The 19840-nt window shown below is 34.5% G+C and overlaps 1 protein-coding gene and 1 long non-coding RNA gene across 3 annotated transcripts in view; both read left to right on the top strand.

Moving 5' to 3' along the window:
* The window catches only part of LOC148958072 (uncharacterized), a 34355-nt gene that overhangs the window by 5955 nt on the left and 8560 nt on the right, over nucleotides 1–19840 (top strand). The window contains exon 1 of one of the 2 annotated variants that reach the window (XR_016144875.1): nucleotides 3636–3986. The exons of the other annotated variant lie outside the window; for it this stretch is intronic. This is a non-coding gene — a long non-coding RNA (uncharacterized LOC148958072). Of the gene's footprint in view, nucleotides 1–3635; nucleotides 3987–19840 lie in introns of those variants that run through there. 2 annotated transcript variants of the gene reach the window in all.
* LOC148958073 (acyl-coenzyme A amino acid N-acyltransferase 1-like) lies at nucleotides 426–3302 on the top strand. The gene is made up of 2 exons (XM_089113766.1): nucleotides 426–1334; nucleotides 1839–3302. The coding sequence occupies exons 1-2, from the start codon at nucleotides 770–772 to the stop codon at nucleotides 2606–2608; spliced, it is 1335 nt and encodes a 444-aa protein (XP_088969892.1). The 5' UTR covers nucleotides 426–769; the 3' UTR covers nucleotides 2609–3302.

The following is a 19840-nucleotide window of genomic DNA, read 5'->3' on the forward strand; positions in this document are numbered from 1 at the left end:
GCGAATAACAAGGATGAGTTATGAATCTGTTCTTTACCCGGTAGATTCGGCATTTTTTATGGTTACTCTCCATACTCAGTAATGGACAAAAATGAAAAATCAATGGTAGTCGATGGTATATCTGATCCTTTTCATTTTCATTTCGATATGATCCTCTTCGCACCTCGACACGTTAAACTTTTAACGATTCATTGGCAGACTCAAACAAGTGAGAACCAAATCCCAGATTAGAATGTTTCAAGGTTGGCCACGCAAATAACAAAGGATGATTACCAGAAAATGAAATCATATGGACAGCAAAGGTTATTGGCTATTCCCTTAGAGCTTTCAGAATGTACTCTTTCTTTTAATGTATGAATGTTTATCTTTATATGATAAGGAGCTTTTTAATAACCTCAATTTTTCTGGTACAAAGCGAAACTCTTTTGCACGTTTCGTTCCTGCTAGTTTCATCGACTCTTTATCAAATCATATGGAGAGCAGAGGCTTAAGGCAAGCCCTTCATAGCATTCAAAATGTACTTTATCTTTTAATGTATGAATGTTTTTGGTGGTTTCAGTTCATTTCAGATGATTTCAGGTGCCAAGAAATTTGCGCATGCTCATAGCGGAATTTCAAACGTCTTTTTTGCGTTTCTCTGTGGACGAATATATTTTTGAAAACGCTCATGGTGTTGATGCATATTCATTTCAATTTTCAAACGGATAACAGTAATTGCTTTCTCAAAAATATCCGAAACCGTGTGGATGTGGATTTGGTCTAACGACAAATGATGGGCAATCCTTTACGTAGGGTCGATAAATTGAAAGTAAGAATGTTACCGACAATAATTGCACCTAATTGTCCAGTGCTTGTGGATCAAAGGATTCAGATTAAAGTGAAAAATTTGAGCCCATTTCAAAGTGTAACCTTGCGAGTTGAGCTCAATTCTGACAAATCGGAGCTTTTTGAATCTTATGGACACTACATCGCAGACAAAGATGGCGAGCTGAATTTGTCACGAGATTCTTCTTTTGGAGGTACCTACAAAGGCATTGACAACATGGGTTTATTTTGGAGCATGTTAGCAGTACCAGGCCAACGAAAAGGGGCCAGGTTTATTGCAGGAGATGTCACTAAACCGATGGAATTTAGGGTTTTCTTGTTTGACAGGCACGTTATGTCTCAAGGGAATGCAGATAACCCGAAGCAAGCCGTGGAAAAGCTTCCTGAGCCTCTAGCAAAAACGAAAATTTTACGAACATATCTGGCTGATCATGTGGAACGCAAGGAGATAAGTGTTGGCCGCATAAGGGGGACATTGTTTGCTCCTAAAGGACGCAGAAAATTACCAGGTATGTTTTCAATTTATTCTTTTGAAGTTAGGCCAATATATGCGATTTTTTGACTGTTAATGCGCTGGAGTTTCTGTCAACTGCTAAGGATTATAGATTGGGTCGTCGCTAGCTTTTGTGCACATCCCATCACATCCCATTTACCGATAAAGTACTAGAGCTATCATTTTTTCCGCCATATCTTAAAATTTGTTGACTAGACGGAGCAAAATGGCCTAAAAGTTTTTGTTTTTACAATAAAATGTTCTTCCAAGGGAGTTTCACACCCCCTCCACCATACCCCCCTTTAGCAATGGCCCTGATTATAGTTGTGGACAATGATAGTCCATAACATGGAATATAATGCTTCAAAGTTCAAATCATTTTGTCATATGGGTACGTTTATGGATTCTTTTTATGTCTTCCCAAAGCCTTTGCTTACGGTGACTAGAAGAATGCTTCGATATATCAGCCTGAGCGTTGGCCATGGCCATAAAAACTTCAATTTTTCTTTTGCCATGACAGGTGTCATTGACATGTTTGGGATTTATGGGGATCTGATTGAGTCTAGGGCAGCCATTTTGGCATCTCATGGATTTGTCACGTTTGCATTGGCCTATTTTGGATACAAAGATCTGCCTAAAACCCCAAACAACATTGATTTGGAGTATTTCATCGAGGCTGTTAAATGGTTTGCAAGTCATGAAAGGGTTTATTCATCTGGCATTGGATATATAGGTTCTTCATCTGGCAGTCAGATTGCTTTGCAGATTGGCGCAGAATGTTCCCTGGTGAAAGCTGTTGTTGGTATTTCTGCGGCTAACATCATGATTATTCCACTTAAACATAAGGGGAAAGTGATTAGTGGCCTGGTTGGGTCATTCAAACGGGAGCATTACCATATAAATGAAAAGAATGAAGCTGTTTCTATTGACTCTGACTCTGTTGAACTTCACAAAATTGAGATTCAAGTTGAAAAAATCGAAGGGAAGATCATGCTAATAACGGGGAAAGATGACGTGTTTGCCAATCCGTCAGAATGTGCAAGAATAATTCAGGGGAGGCTTAATGAACACGGCAGGAAGCCTGCAACTGTTCTTCGTTATCCTGGCACAGGGCATTTAATCGATGTTCCTTTTATGCCAACGTGTCGTATTGCTTACTATTCATATTATAAAGTTTATGTTTTATGGGGAGGGAATGTCATTGAGCATTCTGCGGCACAGGAGCATGCATGGACAGCTATAAAAAGATTTCTCTTAGAAAATGTTCAAAATGTATCTAGTAAATTATGATTAATATTCATCATCTGAATTACAATCGTATCAATAAAACTGGAATCTTATCACTTGGGAAATAAAAATTTAATTACCTAATATTTTTCTTATTTTGTGTGTAACGACTGAGGTTCGGGGTATGGTTAGTGTTTTTCATGTAAAGACCAAGGTTGTTTAGATGAAGACTAAGGTTTTTAAATAAAGGCTAGGTATTTTCAAATAAAGGCTAGGTATTTTCAGATTAAGACCATGTATTGTTCATTGTTAATATAAGCGCTATCCACAAGTAACTCAAAATTTCATGAAAAGTTGGCCATAGATTATAAAGAGGTTGCTTAAAAGTTGCCTGTTTTTTAATAAACTCTTGCTCGATCACTTTAAAACTATTCATAGAATGAATTTTCAAAAAAAGCAAAAAAGCTGTTTAAAACATAATATGAAGACAAAATATTTTAATATGTAAGAATGCATCAACAACAGACTCGTACAATATTTATTAATTCAAAAAGAAACTGTTTCAAAAGCAGGCAACTCTTTAATATTACAGATGCCTCTACTGCTTCCTCCAAAACAGCTTGCTGTTCATATAAAATGCGCTTTTCATGCCCCTAAAAAGCTTTCTCAGCTGGTGTAGAATTTGAACGCACAAACCATACCTTCTTTACTGCGCTTTTCCATCTATCAAGAGTGCTTGCATTGTATCACATTCCCACCATCTCAACTTTTCATCCTCAGCTTGAGTTTATGTACCCTGGGCCGAAGCTACAATCTTGACAAAAAATAGCTGAAACTTGTTATCGAAAAGTGAAGTCAAATGTCTTATCTTTATATAAAGCGTGCTAAACTACTAATAACCACATTGAAAAGGGGGGGGGGGTGGGTAGGTGGGGGGTGGGGACGTGGGCTGTATAATTTGGAACTAGCTTAATTTTCTGCGAGTGTCTCAGCTTTTTGCCAGGACTGTAAGTTTACAGGAAGTTCTTCAGCAGATCCAGGAATAATATTATTACCATCATCATCATCCATGAAAGGGAAATTTTGAAACAGCTTGCAAAGTGGGAGAATCTGAATCCTAGCCTGAAAAAGGCAAATAATTTCAAAACTTTATCCATGACTTTGCGTGTGTTTATAGTTGATTCAAGGTCAAGTGGCAGTTGAGAGTTTTCAATTCAACATCTATTATAGTCATAGAGCTAGAGAACTTTAAATTTGCCTGCAGCCCAATGCCTGCACCCCCTCCCCCTCTCCCCCGCCCACCCTTCCAACGTTAGAAACAATTTAATTTGGCCTCGATTTGACTTTTCTTGTGAACACCACAAAATGGCGGGAGTAATCAAGTTCGTGCAAATGATATTGGATGCGAATGCAATCTGGGCATTAAGGATCCCTGTGTGAAGTAAGTTTATTAAGTTTTTAAATATCTACAACGGCCAATGAGGTGTATACACCTCATTGACAACGGCTCATTTTGTTTCTTGTCTCCTAAAATTTTCCAGTGTCGTTTTTTCTTCAAACTTCTAACTCCACAAATTAGGTACTTACATTTTTATTTTTTAGGATAGCATCCAAACGATCCAACCTAAGAATAGCTAAATTCAAAACTTTTTAATAATTTCCCGTGAAAGATTCCTTTTGTTCCATCCGTAATGATTGATTCTAGCTAAAAATGGCGAATTTAGCCTTAAAGGTTTAGGGGAGGGGCTAGTAGGGGGCCAGCTTTAAGTCAGAGGGCCCAAAGCTAACTTTTCCTTTCTGTGTAGTTTAGTAGAATATAAAGTCGTTATAAGTTCAGAATACGAATTTATGTTTTTAGATAATTGTATCGGATAATCTGAGCCTTCTAACAAAGATATTACTTTCTTTGGAGTATATCAATGGAGCTTGGTGTGGTGCCTTCCCAGTGTACCCCACATCAGGTGTAGTATCTTGAGATACAATTTAACAAAAAGAGAATCAAATTTAGTTCAAATTTGCAGTTAAGTCTTAATGTAGTTTGATGCGATGGTTATCATGCCTAGAATCAATCTCATCAACAAACATTTCTAGGTGGACTGAAATGAGGCAGGTCATTTTTGAAAACCTTTTTTCAAAAGAAGCATCACCTGCTTGCCAGACAACATTTACTGTTTCAGCAAGTAACCTCTTTAACCTGTGTCCATAGCAGTGTACTATTTTTTGTGAGAACCAATAAATTTAAGTTCAGGCTGACTACTTTTTGGAAAACCAGAGGCTGGATTGTCGTTAATTTGTGCTCAAATTAATAGGGTGTAAGCAGTGTAATTTTTAGTTTTTTCGCTCTAGGGAGGTGTTCAGGCCTAATTGGCCAACAAAGTGAGTCAGACAACCTTCATTTACCAACAAGTTTGAATATTCACCAAAAAAGCATCCACACATGGCTAAAAATCCTCTTTTTTGAGATAAAACATTGTTCAAAATTGCATTTTGCTGTAGCTCAGCCCCAGCTTGTTCCTAATTTGTTCTTAACTTTTGAGCAATTTTGAGGCTCATGTTCTTATAAAAAAATGTGATACATCGTTGGCTGGCTGCAATAAATTTTTGGTGACCGCATTATGTTGATTTAATTTTTTGCTTTTTTCCACTGCTGTTTTCTTGTGACTTTGTCATCATTAACCGAGTTGTCATTTGCCTATCCATCACTTAAAAAACTGCCCATTCTAAATTCTGAAAACTATGAAGAGAACTTTGTGTTTAAAAAACTTGATGAAGTGCTATCTGCTGTCATAATCCTGACAGTAAGAATAAATTGAGTCAAAATGGTGTGTTAGATGGTCACTATGTAAAGAAATCAAAATTGAATTACATTTTAACAAGACAAAACAACCCCTGATTACAAGCCAAAATGCTTTTAAATTGCGTAGCTTGTTAAATAGATGAAATAAGGCATTGAATGCAATAAATACCGTATAAAACAAGTAGTGAAGAGGTACTTTGTCAAAGGCAAATAAAAATTTCACAGCTAGTGAAGAAAACCTTAATTTTTAAGGTAACTTTGAGGGGTTAAGCAAGGGGCCCACTAAGTATTCTGGAGGGGGCATTGCCCCCTTAGGCCCCCAATAGAAAAGGTTGGGGATATGATTTTTTGGAACAATGAGGTAAAACTTTAGCCCTTTAATTACAAGTCAAAGTTGACTACAGTTCAAACAAGTAGAGGTTCAAGTTGAAATAGAAAGTTCTCTTTTATAATTCATGTACATACATACAGATTAGCATTTTTGGAGCAATTTATCAGAAAACTTCATGGTGTAGCACGAAGCCCTGACTGTTAATTTTGATGAATATGACAAAGTATAATGCTTTTTTAGAGCAATGATTGTAGAAAATTTTTATTTTTGTTGATAAATAAAAACAACCCATTCATCAACATAATTAATTTGGGATATATTTCAACACTATGAGGGCTACTTTTGTAAGCTTCCAAGAGTGTTGCTACAGAAGGGGGGTTTGACACCCTCACTAAACTCATGAATTGGCTCTTGTCTCAGCAGATTCAGCATATTTTACTGCTTACTTGAAAAACTTGGTGTTCATCTTAAATGATCATTTTTATTTGGATTTGGCCGGTTTTGCTTCTCAGCACATTTATATTTTAACCATTAGTTGCGAAACTAAAGCCAGTGAGAGCCAAACAGGGCCACTTCTGGCCATTTGATTTCGTGTGAGTTTTTTCTTGCATGCATCATTAAAACAAGGATAGTAATGGATATGGAATTACCTAATAGCTATTTTTGACCACTTTCCAAAAATTTCTGCATATGGCTTTGCCTTTCTGTGTCTATTTACTATGATATTGTTTATTCTGATCTTGCTTTAGACTGCTATTTCATCAAAGTCAGTTGATGATATACAGTACGATACTTTGAGGTTCGGAAAAGTCAGAGGTTTTTTAAAAGATTAGCTGAGTTTCAATATGATTAAAAAGTTAAAAATTCTATATACCCTGCACAAATACAACAGTATTTGCCTTAAATTACCTTTATAAAGAAACAGGCAGGTTCCGTAAGGTATTCTTATCATGTCTCTGGCCTCAACATTTTTCATTTCATTGTTTATTTGAAATTCAACATACAAGCAAATCTAAGCATACAAATAGAATTGTGCAAATGATGGATGCAAGTCTAACTATAAATACAAAAGTAGCAAATGTTAACTAGAATATTTACAAAGAAAGTTCTGTCTAATTCGTACATGCTAGAATTTCTTAAAGGAGGACCTCCCCTAGTAGTTCCAAAACTTGTAAACAATGTAGTTCTCCAAAACTAGCAAAAAAGAGCACCCCCCTTAAACTCAGAACATGTATTTTACACCTCAAAATAGAATATTTTTAATTGAATGATTCAAAGGAAAGTTGAATGTAATTTTTTCAGATCCTTTGAATGAAAATGTAGATGGACAATCTGCTATTTCTTCTGGAAGATCTTTTCACATGTTTGCCCCATGATAGCAAATTGACTTCAAACCATATTGTAGCCTTTTCTATCGGTCAAGAGTACATAATAATGTGATTGTTTTATATAGTGCCCAGCAATACATGAGATCAAAGAAATCATTGCTTCCATCCTTAGCCTTATTCTAAATATGTTGTGGGATTACAGTACAAGATAGCTGCTGAAATACAAGAAAATCTTCCTTGTCAATACAAGAAACATTGTTTACAGTGACTTTGAAAACTTGGCAAATTACCATATTCATAAAATTTTGCAAGAGATTTTCAAAAAGTTTTATCGAACAAATTATTTCAAGTGAAGATTAACCATTTTTTAAAAAATTCCTGAAAGCAGGAGAAGTTATTAAAAAATTAAGTTTAAAATCAGGAGAACAAGAGATTATGTTTGAAATCAGAAGAATGGGAGATAACTTTGAAATCAGGAATTTTAGGAGAACAGGAGATTATGCTTAAAATTAGAAGAATAGAAGATAACTTTGAAATCAGAAATTTTTTAATAGACTTCCAATTTTAATTTAAAACGGTTTGTTTAAAGAAAGTATAAAAAACTCTCTTACGCAATGTTATGAATTTGGTATTTTGCCAAGTCCTTAAAGAAGAAGAACCCTACTTCACAGAGGCAGGGTTTGCACTACGGGGACTGTGGGGGGGGGGGGGGGGATGACAACCACCCGAGAGTTATGAATCTGTTCTTTACCCGGCAGATTCAGCATGTTTACTCTCCATACTCAGTAATGGACAACAATGAAAAATCAATGATAGTCGATGGTATTTCTGATTCTTTTCATTTTCATTTCGATTTGATCCTCTTCGCACCTCAACACGTTAAACTTTTAACGATTCATTGGCAGACTCAAACAAATGAGAACCAAATCCCAGATTAGAATGTTTCAAGGTTGGCCACGCAAATAACGAGAATGATTACCAGAAAATGAAATCATATGGACAGCAAAGGTTATTGGCTATTCCCTTGAAGCTTTAAGAATGTACTCTGTCTTTTTATCTATGAATGTTTGTCTTTATACTGACAGAAGCATTTTTATTTTTCTTTCTTTTCTGATCCAAAGCTACACTCTTTTCTTTCACTCGCTCCTGCTAGTTTCGTCGACTTTCTATCAAATCATGTGAAGAGCAGAGATTTTAGGCTAGCTCTTCAAAGCATTCAGAATGTACCCTATCTTTTAATATCTGAATCTTTATCTTGATAAGATAAGGAGCTTTTTAATTGCTTCAAATTTTTCTAATACAAATCAACACTTTTGTTGTACGTCTCGCCCCTGCTATTTTCGTCGACTTTCTATCAAATCTTTTGAACAGCAGAGGTTTAAGGCTAGCCCTTCATAGCATTCGGAATGTACTCTATCTTTTAATTTATGAATCTTTATAAGATAAGAAGCTTTTTAATTCCTTCAAATTTTTCTGATAGAAAGCTACACTCTTTTGCATGTTTTGCCTCTGCTAGTTTCGTCGACTTTCTATCAAATCATATGGAGAGCAGAGGCTTAAGGCTAGCCCTTCTAGCATTCAGAATGTACTCTATCTTTTAATTTATGAATCTTTATTTTTATAAGATAAGGAGCTTTTAATTCCTTCAAATTTTTCTGATAGAAAGCTAAGCTTTTTTGTAAGTTTCGCCCCTGCTAGTTTCGTCGACTTTCTATCAAATCATATGGAGAGCAGAGGCTTAAGGCTAGCCCTTCATAGCATTCAGAATGTACTCTATCTTTTAATTTATGAATCTTTATTTTTATAAGATAAGAAGCTTTTTAATTCCTTCAAATTTTTCTGATAGAAAGCTACACTTTTTTGTAAGTTTCGCCCCTGCTAGTTTCGTCGACTTTCTATCAAATCATATGGAGAGCAGAGGTTTTAGGCCAGCCCTTCATTGCATTCAGAATGTACTCTATCTTTTAATTTATGAATCTTTATTTCTATAAGATAAGAAGCTTTTTAATTCCTTCAAATTTTTCTGATAGAAAGCTACCTTTTTTTGTAAGTTTCGCCCCTGCTAGTTTCGTCGACTTTCTATCAAATCATATGGAGAGCAGAGGTTTTGGGCCAGCCCTTCATTGCATTCAGAATGTACTCTATCTTTTAATTTATGAATCTTCATCTTTATATGGTAAGGAGCTTTTTAATTCCTTCAAATTTTTCTGATGCAAAGCGAAACTCTTTTGCATGTTTCGTCCCTGCTGCTAATTTCGTTGACTTTCTATCAAATCATATGGAGAGCAGAGGTTTTAGGCTAGCCCTTCATAGCATTCAGAATGTAAACTATCTTTTAATTTATGAATCTTTATTTTTATAAGATAAGGAGCTTTTTAATTGCTTCAAGTTTTTCTGATACAAAGCTACACTTTTTTGTAAGTTTCGCCCCTGCTAGTTTCGTCGACTTTCTATCAAATCATATGGAGAGCAGAGGTTTTAGGCTAGCCCTTCATAGCATTCCATATGTAAACTATCTTTTAATTTATGAATCTTTATTTTTATAAGATAAGGAGCTTTTTAATTGCTTCAAGTTTTTCTGATACAAAGCGAAACTCTTTTGCATGTTTTGTCCCTGCTAGTTTCGTTGACTTTCTATCAAATCATATGGAGAGCAGAGGCTTAAGGCTAGCCCTTCATAGCATTCAGAATGTACTCTATCTTTTAATTTATGAATCTTTATCTTTATATGGTAAGGAGCTTTTTAATTGCTTCAAGTTTTTCTGATAGAAAGCTACACTTTTTTGTAAGTTTCGCCCCTGCTAGTTTCGTTGACTTTCTATCAAATCATATGGAGAGCAGAGGCTTAAGGCTAGCCCTTCATAGCATTCAGAATGTACTCTATCTTTTAATTTATGAATCTTTTTTTTTATAAGATAAGGAGCTTTTTAATTGCTTCAAATATTTCTGATACAAAGCTACACTTTTTTGTAAGTTTCGCCCCTGCTAGTTTCGTCGACTTTCTATCAAATCATATGGAGAGCAGAGGTTTTAGGCTAGCCCTTCATATCATTCAGAATGTACTCTATCTTTTAAGTTATGAATCTTTATTTTTACAAGATAAGGAGCTTTTTAATTCCTTCAAATTTTTCTGATAGAAAGCTACACTTTTTTGTAAGTTTCGCCTCTGCTAGTTTCGTTGACTTTCTATCAAATCATATGGAGAGCAGAGGTTTTAGGCTAGCCCTTCATATCATTCAGAATGTACTCTATCTTTTAAGTTATGAATCTTTATTTTTACAAGATAAGGAGCTTTTTAATTCCTTCAAATTTTTCTGATAGAAAGCTACACTTTTTTGTAAGTTTCGACCCTGCTAGTTTCGTCGACTTTCTATCAAATCATATGGAGAGCAGAGGCTTAAGACTTGCCTTTCATTGCATTCAGAATGTACTCTATCTTTTAATTTATGAATCTTTATTTGTATAAGATAAGGAGCTTTTTAATTCCTTCAAATTTTTCTGATAAAAAGCGAAACTCTTTGGCATGTTTCGTCCCTGCTGCTAATTTCGTTGACTTTCTATCAAATCATATGGAGAGCAGAGGTTTTAGGCTAGCCCTTCATAGCATTCCATATGTAAACTATCTTTTAATTTATGAATCTTTATTTTTATAAGATAAGGAGCTTTTTAATTGCTTCAAGTTTTTCTGATACAAAGCGAAACTCTTTTGCATGTTTTGTCCCTGCTAGTTTCGTTGACTTTCTATCAAATCATATGGAGAGCAGAGGCTTAAGGCTAGCCCTTCATAGCATTCAGAATGTACTCTATCTTTTAATTTATGAATCTTTTTTTTTATAAGATAAGGAGCTTTTTAATTGTTTCAAATTTTTCTGATACAAAGCAACACTTTTTTATAAGTTTCGACCCTGCTAGTTTCGTCGACTTTCTATCAAATCATATGGAGAGCAGAGGCTTAAGGCTAGCCCTTCATAGCATTCAGAATGTAAACTATCTTTTAATTTATGAATCTTTTTTTTTATAAGATAAGGAGCTTTTTAATTGTTTCAAATTTTTCTGATACAAAGCAACACTTTTTTGTAAGTTTCGCCCCTGCTAGTTTCGTCGACTTTCTATCAAATCATATGGAGAGCAGAGGCTTAAGACTAGCCCTTCATTGCATTCAGAATGTACTCTATCTTTTAATTTATGAATCTTTATTTTTACAAGATAAGGAGCTTTTTAATTCCTTCAAATTTTTCTGATAGAAAGCTACACTTTTTGTAAGTTTCGCCCCTGCTAGTTTCGTCGACTTTCTATCAAATCATATGGAGAGCAGAGGCTTAAGACTAGCCCTTCATTGCATTCAGAATGTACTCTATCTTTTAAGTTATGAATCTTTTTTTTTATAAGATAAGGAGCTTTTTAATTGCTTCAAGTTTTTCTGATACAAAGCGAAACTCTTTTGCATGTTTTGTCCCTGCTAGTTTCGTTGACTTTCTATCAAATCATATGGAGAGCAGAGGCTTAAGGCTAGCCCTTCATAGCATTCAGAATGTACTCTATCTTTTAATTTATGAATCTTTATCTTTATATGGTAAGGAGCTATTTAATTCCTTCAAATTTTTCTGATAGAAAGCTACACTTTTTTGTAAGTTTCGCCCCTGCTAGTTTCGTCGACTTTCTATCAAATCATATGGAGAGCAGAGGCTTAAGGCTAGCCCTTCATAGCATTCAGAATGTACTCTATCTTTTAAGTTATGAATCTTTATTTTTATAAGATAAGGAGCTTTTTAATTCCTTCAAATTTTTCTGATAGAAAGCTACACTTTTTTGTAAGTTTCGCCCCTGCTAGTTTCGTCGACTTTCTACCAAAATCATATGGAGAGCAGAGGCTTAAGGCTAGCCCTTCATAGCATTCAGAATGTACTCTATCTTTTAATTTATGAATCTTGTTTTTTATAAGATAAGGAGCTTATTAATTGTTTCAAATTTTTCTGATACAAAGCAACACTTTTTTATAAGTTTCGCCCCTGCTAGTTTCGTCGACTTTCTATCAAATCATATGGAGAGCAGAGGCTTAAGGCTAGCCCTTCATAGCATTCAGAATGTACTCTATCTTTTAATTTATGAATCTTTATCTTTATATGGTAAGGAGCTATTTAATTCCTTCAAATTTTTCTGATAGAAAGCTACACTTTTTTGTAAGTTTCGCCCCTGCTAGTTTCGTCGACTTTCTATCAAATCATATGGAGAGCAGAGGCTTAAGGCTAGCCCTTCATTGCATTCAGAATGTACTCTATCGTTTAATTTATGAATCTTTGTTTTTACAAGATAAGGAGCTTTTTAATTCCTTCAAATTTTTCTGATAGAAAGCTACACTTTTTTGTAAGGTTCGCCTCTGCTAGTTTCGTCGACTTTCTACCAAAATCATATGGAGAGCAGAGGTTTTAGGCCAGCCCTTCATTGCATTCAGAATGTACTCTATCTTTTAAGTTATGAATCTTTATTTTTATAAGATAAGGAGCTTTTTAATTCCTTCAAATTTTTCTGATAGAAAGCTACACTTTTTTGTAAGTTTCGCCCCTGCTAGTTTCGTCGACTTTCTATCAAATCATATGGAGAGCAGAGGTTTTAGGCCAGCCCTTCATTGCATTCAGAATGTACTCTATCTTTTAAGTTATGAATCTTTATTTTTATAAGATAAGGAGCTTTTTAATTCCTTCAAATTTTTCTGATAGAAAGCTACACTTTTTTGTAAGTTTCGCCCCTGCTAGTTTCGTCGACTTTCTACCAAAATCATATGGAGAGCAGAGGCTTAAGGCTAGCCCTTCATAGCATTCAGAATGTACTCTATCTTTTAATTTGTGAATCTTTATTTTTATAAGATAAGGAGCTTTTTAATTGCTTCAAGTTTTGATACAAAGCGAAACTCTTTTGCATGTTTTGTCCCTGCTAGTTTCGTTGACTTTCTATCAAATCATATGGAGAGCAGAGGCTTAAGGCTAGCCCTTCATATCATTCAGAATGTACTCTATCTTTTAAGTTATGAATCTTTACTTTCATAAGATAAGGAGCTTTTTAATTCCTTCAAATTTTTCTGATAGAAAGCTACTTTTTTTTTTAAGTTTCGCCCCTGCTAGTTTCGTCGACTTTCTATCAAATCATATGGAGAGCAGAGGTTTTAGGCCAGCCCTTCATTGCATTCAGAATGTACTCTATCTTTTAAGTTATGAATCTTTATTTTTATAAGATAAGGAGCTTTTTAATTCCTTCAAATTTTTCTGATAGAAAGCTACACTTTTTTATAAGTTTCGCCTCTGCTAGTTTCGTCGACTTTCTATCAAATCATATGGAGAGCAGAGGCTTAAGACTAGCCCTTCATAGCATTCAGAATGTACTCTATCTTTTAATTTATGAATCTTTATTTTTATAAGATAAGGAGCTTTTTAATTCCTTCAAATTTTTCTGATACAAAGCGAAACTCTTTTGCATGTTCCGTCCCTGCTAGTTTCGTTGACTTTCTATCAAATCATATGGAGAGCAGAGGCTTAAGGCTAGCCCTTCATAGCATTCAGAATGTACTCTATCTTTTAATTTATGAATCTTTATTTTTATAAGATAAGGAGCTTTTTAATTCCTTCAAATTTTTCTGATACAAAGCGAAACTCTTTTGCATGTTCCGTCCCTGCTAGTTTCGTCGACTTTCTATCAAATCATATGGAGAGCAGAGGCTTAAGACTAGCCCTTCATAGCATTCAGAATGTACTCTATCTTTTAATTTATGAATCTTTATTTTTATAAGATAAGGAGCTTTTTAATTCCTTCAAATTTTTCTGATACAAAGCGAAACTCTTTTGCATGTTCCGTCCCTGCTAGTTTCGTTGACTTTCTATCAAATCATATGGAGAGCAGAGGCTTAAGACTAGCCCTTCATAGCATTCAGAATGTACTCTATCTTTTAATTTATGAATCTTTATTTTTATAAGATAAGGAGCTTTTTAATTCCTTCAAATTTTTCTGATAGAAAGCTACACTTTTTTATAAGTTTCGCCTCTGCTAGTTTCGTCGACTTTCTATCAAATCATATGGAGAGCAGAGGCTTAAGACTAGCCCTTCATAGCATTCAGAATGTACTCTATCTTTTAATTTATGAATCTTTATTTTTATAAGATAAGGAGCTTTTTAATTCCTTCAAATTTTTCTGATACAAAGCGAAACTCTTTTGCATGTTCCGTCCCTGCTAGTTTCGTTGACTTTCTATCAAATCATATGGAGAGCAGAGGCTTAAGACTAGCCCTTCATAGCATTCAGAATGTACTCTATCTTTTAATTTATGAATCTTTATTTTTATAAGATAAGGAGCTTTTTAATTCCTTCAAATTTTTCTGATAGAAAGCTACACTTTTTTATAAGTTTCGCCTCTGCTAGTTTCGTTGACTTTCTATCAAATCATATGGAGAGCAGAGGCTTAAGACTAGCCCTTCATAGCATTCAGAATGTACTCTATCTTTTAATTTATGAATCTTTATTTTTATAAGATAAGGAGCTTTTTAATTCCTTCAAATTTTTCTGATAGAAAGCTACACTTTTTTATAAGTTTCGCCTCTGCTAGTTTCGTCGACTTTCTATCAAATCATATGGAGAGCAGAGGCTTAAGACTAGCCCTTCATAGCATTCAGAATGTACTCTATCTTTTAATTTATGAATCTTTATTTTTATAAGATAAGGAGCTTTTTAATTCCTTCAAATTTTTCTGATAGAAAGCTACACTTTTTTGTAAGTTTCGACCCTGCTAGTTTCGTCGACTTTCTATCAAATCATATGGAGAGCAGAGGCTTAAGACTAGCCCTTCATAGCATTCAGAATGTACTCTATCTTTTAATTTATGAATCTTTATTTTTATAAGATAAGGAGCTTTTTAATTCCTTCAAATTTTTCTGATAGAAAGCTACACTTTTTTATAAGTTTCGACCCTGCTAGTTTCGTCGACTTTCTATCAAATCATATGGAGAGCAGAGGCTTAAGACTAGCCCTTCATAGCATTCAGAATGTACTCTATCTTTTAATTTATGAATCTTTATTTTTATAAGATAAGGAGCTTTTTAATTCCTTCAAATTTTTCTGATAGAAAGCTACACTTTTTTGTAAGTTTCGACCCTGCTAGTTTCGTCGACTTTCTATCAAATCATATGGAGAGCAGAGGCTTAAGACTAGCCCTTCATAGCATTCAGAATGTACTCTATCTTTTAATTTATGAATCTTTATTTTTATAAGATAAGGAGCTTTTTAATTCCTTCAAATTTTTCTGATAGAAAGCTACACTTTTTTGTAAGTTTCGACCCTGCTAGTTTCGTCGACTTTCTATCAAATCATATGGAGAGCAGAGGCTTAAGACTAGCCCTTCATAGCATTCAGAATGTACTCTATCTTTTAATTTATGAATCTTTATTTTTATAAGATAAGGAGCTTTTTAATTCCTTCAAATTTTTCTGATAGAAAGCTACACTTTTTTATAAGTTTCGCCTCTGCTAGTTTCGTCGACTTTCTATCAAATCATATGGAGAGCAGAGGCTTAAGACTAGCCCTTCATAGCATTCAGAATGTACTCTATCTTTTAATTTATGAATCTTTATTTTTATAAGATAAGGAGCTTTTTAATTCCTTCAAATTTTTCTGATAGAAAGCTAAGCTTTTTTGTAAGTTTCGCCCCTGCTAGTTTCGTCGACTTTCTATCAAATCATATGGAGAGCAGAGGCTTAAGGCTAGCCCTTCATAGCATTCAGAATGTACTCTATCTTTTAATTTATGAATCTTTATTTTTATAAGATAAGGAGCTTTTTAATTCCTTCAAATTTTTCTGATAGAAAGCTACACTCTTTTGCATGTTTTGCCTCTGCTAGTTTCGTCGACTTTCTATCAAATCATATGGAGAGCAGAGGCTTAAGGCTAGCCCTTCATAGCATTCAGAATGTACTCTATCTTTTAAGTTATGAATCTTTATTTTTATAAGATAAGGAGCTTTTTAATTCCTTCAAATTTTTCTGATAGAAAGCTACCTTTTTTTGTAAGTTTCGCCCCTGCTAGTTTCGTCGACTTTCTATCAAATCTTTTGAACAGCAGAGGTTTTAGGCTAGCCCTTCAAAGCATTCAGAATGTACCCTATCTTTTAATATCTGAATCTTTATCTTTATAAGATAAGGAGCTTTTTAATTGCTTTAAATTGTTCTGATAGAAAGCTACACTTTTTTGTAAGTTTCGCCCCTGCTAGTTTCGTCGACTTTCTATCAAATCATATGGAGAGCAGAGGCTTAAGGCCAGCCCTTCATTGCATTCAGAATGTACTCTATCTTTTGATTTATGAATCTTTTTCTTTATATCGTAGGGAGCTTTTTATTCCTTCAAGTTTTTCTTATAGAAAGCTACACTTTTTTGTAAGTTTCGCCTCTGCTAGTTTCGTCGACTTTCTATCAAATCATATGGAGAGCAGAGGCTTAAGACTAGCCCTTCATAGCATTCAGATTGTACCCTATCTTTTAATTTGTGAATCTTTATCTTTATAAGGTAAGGAGCTTTTTAATTGCTTCAAGTTTTTCTGATAGAAAGCTACACTTTTTTGTAAGTTTTGCCCCTGCTAGTTTCGTCGACTTTCTATCAAATCATATTGAGAGCAGAGGTTTTAGGCTAGCCCTTCATTGCATTCAGAATGTACTCTATCTTTTGATTTATGAATCTTTTTCTTTATATCGTAGGGAGCTTTTTATTCCTTCAAGTTTTTCTTATAGAAAGCTACACTTTTTTGTAAGTTTCGCCCCTGCTAGTTTCGTCGACTTTCTATCAAATCATATGGAGAGCAGAGGTTTTAGGCTAGCCCTTCATTGCATTCAGAATGTACTCTATCTTTTGATTTATGAATCTTTTTCTTTATATCGTAGGGAGCTTTTTATTCCTTCAAGTTTTTCTTATAGAAAGCTACACTTTTTTGTAAGTTTCGCCTCTGCTAGTTTCGTCGACTTTCTATCAAATCATATGGAGAGCAGAGGTTTTAGGCTAGCCCTTCATTGCATTCAGAATGTACTCTATCTTTTGATTTATGAATCTTTTTCTTTATATCGTAGTGAGCTTTTTATTCCTTCAAGTTTTTCTTATAGAAAGCTACACTTTTTTGTAAGTTTCGCCTCTGCTAGTTTCGTCGACTTTCTATCAAATCATATGGAGAGCAGAGGTTTTAGGCCAGCCCTTCATTGCATTCAGAATGTACTCTATCTTTTAGTTTATGAATCTTTATCTTTATATGGTAAGGAGCTTTTTAATTGCTTCAAGTTTTTCTGATACAAAGCGAAACTCTTTTGCATGTTTTGCCCCTGCTAGTTTCGTCGACTTTCTATCAATCATATCGAGAGGAGAGGTTTTAGGCTAGCCCTTCATAGCATTCAGAATGTACTCTATCTTTTAGTTTATGAATCGTTATCTTTATATGGTAAGGAGCTTTTTAATTGCTTCAAGTTTTTCTGATACAAAGCGAAACTCTTTTGCATGTTTCGCCCCTGCTAGTTTCGTCGACTTTCTATCAATCATATCGAGAGGAGAGGTTTTAGGCTAGCCCTTCATAGCATTCAGAATGTACTCTATCTTTTAATTTATGAATCTTTATCTATATATGGTAAGGACCTTTTTAATTGCTTCAAGTTTTTCTGATAGAAAGCTACACTTTTTTGTAAGTTTCGCCCCTGCTAGTTTCTTCGACTTTCTATCAAATCTTTTGAACAGCAGAGGTTTAAGGCTAGCCCTTCAAAGCATTCAGAATGTACCCTATCTTTTAATATCTGAATCTTTATCTTTATAAGATAAGGAGCTTTTTAATTGCTTCAAATTGTTCTGATAGAAAGCTACACTTTTTTGTAAGTTTCGCCCCTGCTAGTTTCGTCGACTTTCTATCAAATCATATGGAGAGCAGAGGTTTTAGGCCAGCCCTTCATTGCATTCAGATTGTACCCTATCTTTTAATTTGTGAATCTTTATCTTTATAAGGTAAGGAGCTTTTTAATTGCTTCAAGTTTTTCTGATAGAAAGCTACACTTTTTTGTAAGTTTTGCCCCTGCTAGTTTCGTCGACTTTCTATCAAATCATATGAAGAGCAGAGGTTTTAGGCCAGCCTTTCATTGCATTCAGAATGTACTTTATCTTTTAATTTATGAATCTTTATCTTTATATGGTAAGGAGCTTTTTAATTGCTTCAAGTTTTTCTGATAGAAAGCTACACTTTTTTGTAAGTTTCGCCCCTGCTAGTTTCGTCGATTTTCTATAGAATCATATGGAGAGCAGAGGTTTTAGGCTATCCCTTCATTGCATTCAGAATGTACTCTATCTTTTGATTTATGAATCTTTTTCTTTATATCGTAGGGAGCTTTTTATTCCTTCAAATTTTTCTGATAGAAAGCTACACTTTTTTGTAAGTTTCGCCCCTTTTAATTTCGTCGACTTTCTATCAAATCATATGGAGAGCAGAGGTTTTAGGCTATCCCTTCATTGCATTCAGAATGTACTCTATCTTTTAATTTATGAATCTTTATCTTTATATGGTAAGGAGCTTTTTAATTGCTTCAAGTTTTTCTTATACAAAGCGAAACTCTTTTGCATGTTTCGCCCCTGCTAGTTTCGTCGACTTTCTATCAATCATATCGAGAGCAGAGGTTTTAGGCTAGCCCTTCATAGCATTCAGAATGTACTCTATCTTTTAATTTATGAATCGTTATCTTTATATGGTAAGGAGCTTTTTAATTGCTTCAAGTTTTTCTGATAGAAAGCTACACTTTTTTGTAAGTTTCGCCCCTGCTAGTTTCGTCGACTTTCTATCAAATCATATGGAGAGCAGAGGTTTTAGGCTATCCCTTCATTGCATTCAGAATGTACTCTATCTTTTAATTTATGAATCTTTATTTTTATAAGATAAGGAGCTTTTTAATTCCTTCAAATTGTCCTGATAGAAAGCTACACTTTTTTGTAAGTTTCGCCCTTGCTAGTTTCTTCGACTTTCTATCAAATCGTATGGAGAGCAGAGGTTTTAGGCTATCCCTTCATTGCATTCAGAATGTACTCTATCTTTTAATTTGTGAATCTTTATCTTTATATGGTAAGGGGCTTTTTAATTCCTTCAAATTTTTCTGATAGAAAGCTACACTTTTTTGTAAGTTTCGCCCCTGCTAGTTTCGTCGATTTTCTATAGAATCATATGGAGAGCAGAGGTTTTAGGCTAGCCCTTCATTGCATTCAGAATGTACTCTATCTTTTGATTTATGAATCTTTTTCTTTATATCGTAGGGAGCTTTTTATTCCTTCAAATTTTTCTGATAGAAAGCTACACTATTTTGTAAGTTTCGCCCCTTTTAATTTCGTCGACTTTCTATCAAATCATGCGGAGAGCAGAGGTTTTAGGCTATCCCTTCATTGCATTCAGAATGTACTCTATCTTTTAATTTATGAATCTTTATCTTTATATGGTAAGGAGCTTTTTAATTGCTTCAAGTTTTTCTTATACAAAGCGAAACTCTTTTGCATGTTTCGCCCCTGCTAGTTTCGTCGACTTTCTATCAATCATATCGAGAGCAGAGGTTTTAGGCTAGCCCTTCATAGCATTCAGAATGTACTCTATCTTTTAATTTATGAATCGTTATCTTTATATGGTAAGGAGCTTTTTAATTGCTTCAAGTTTTTCTGATAGAAAGCTACACTTTTTTGTAAGTTTCGCCCCTGCTAGTTTCGTCGACTTTCTATCAAATCATATGGAGAGCAGAGGTTTTAGGCCAGCCCTTCATTGCATTCAGAATGTACTCTATCTTTTAATTTGTGAATCTTTATCTTTA

Source organism: Rhopilema esculentum, chromosome 18, assembly GCF_057945365.1.
Source record: "Rhopilema esculentum isolate cy_ngs chromosome 18, ASM5794536v1, whole genome shotgun sequence".
Lineage (NCBI taxonomy): Eukaryota > Metazoa > Cnidaria > Scyphozoa > Rhizostomeae > Rhizostomatidae > Rhopilema > Rhopilema esculentum.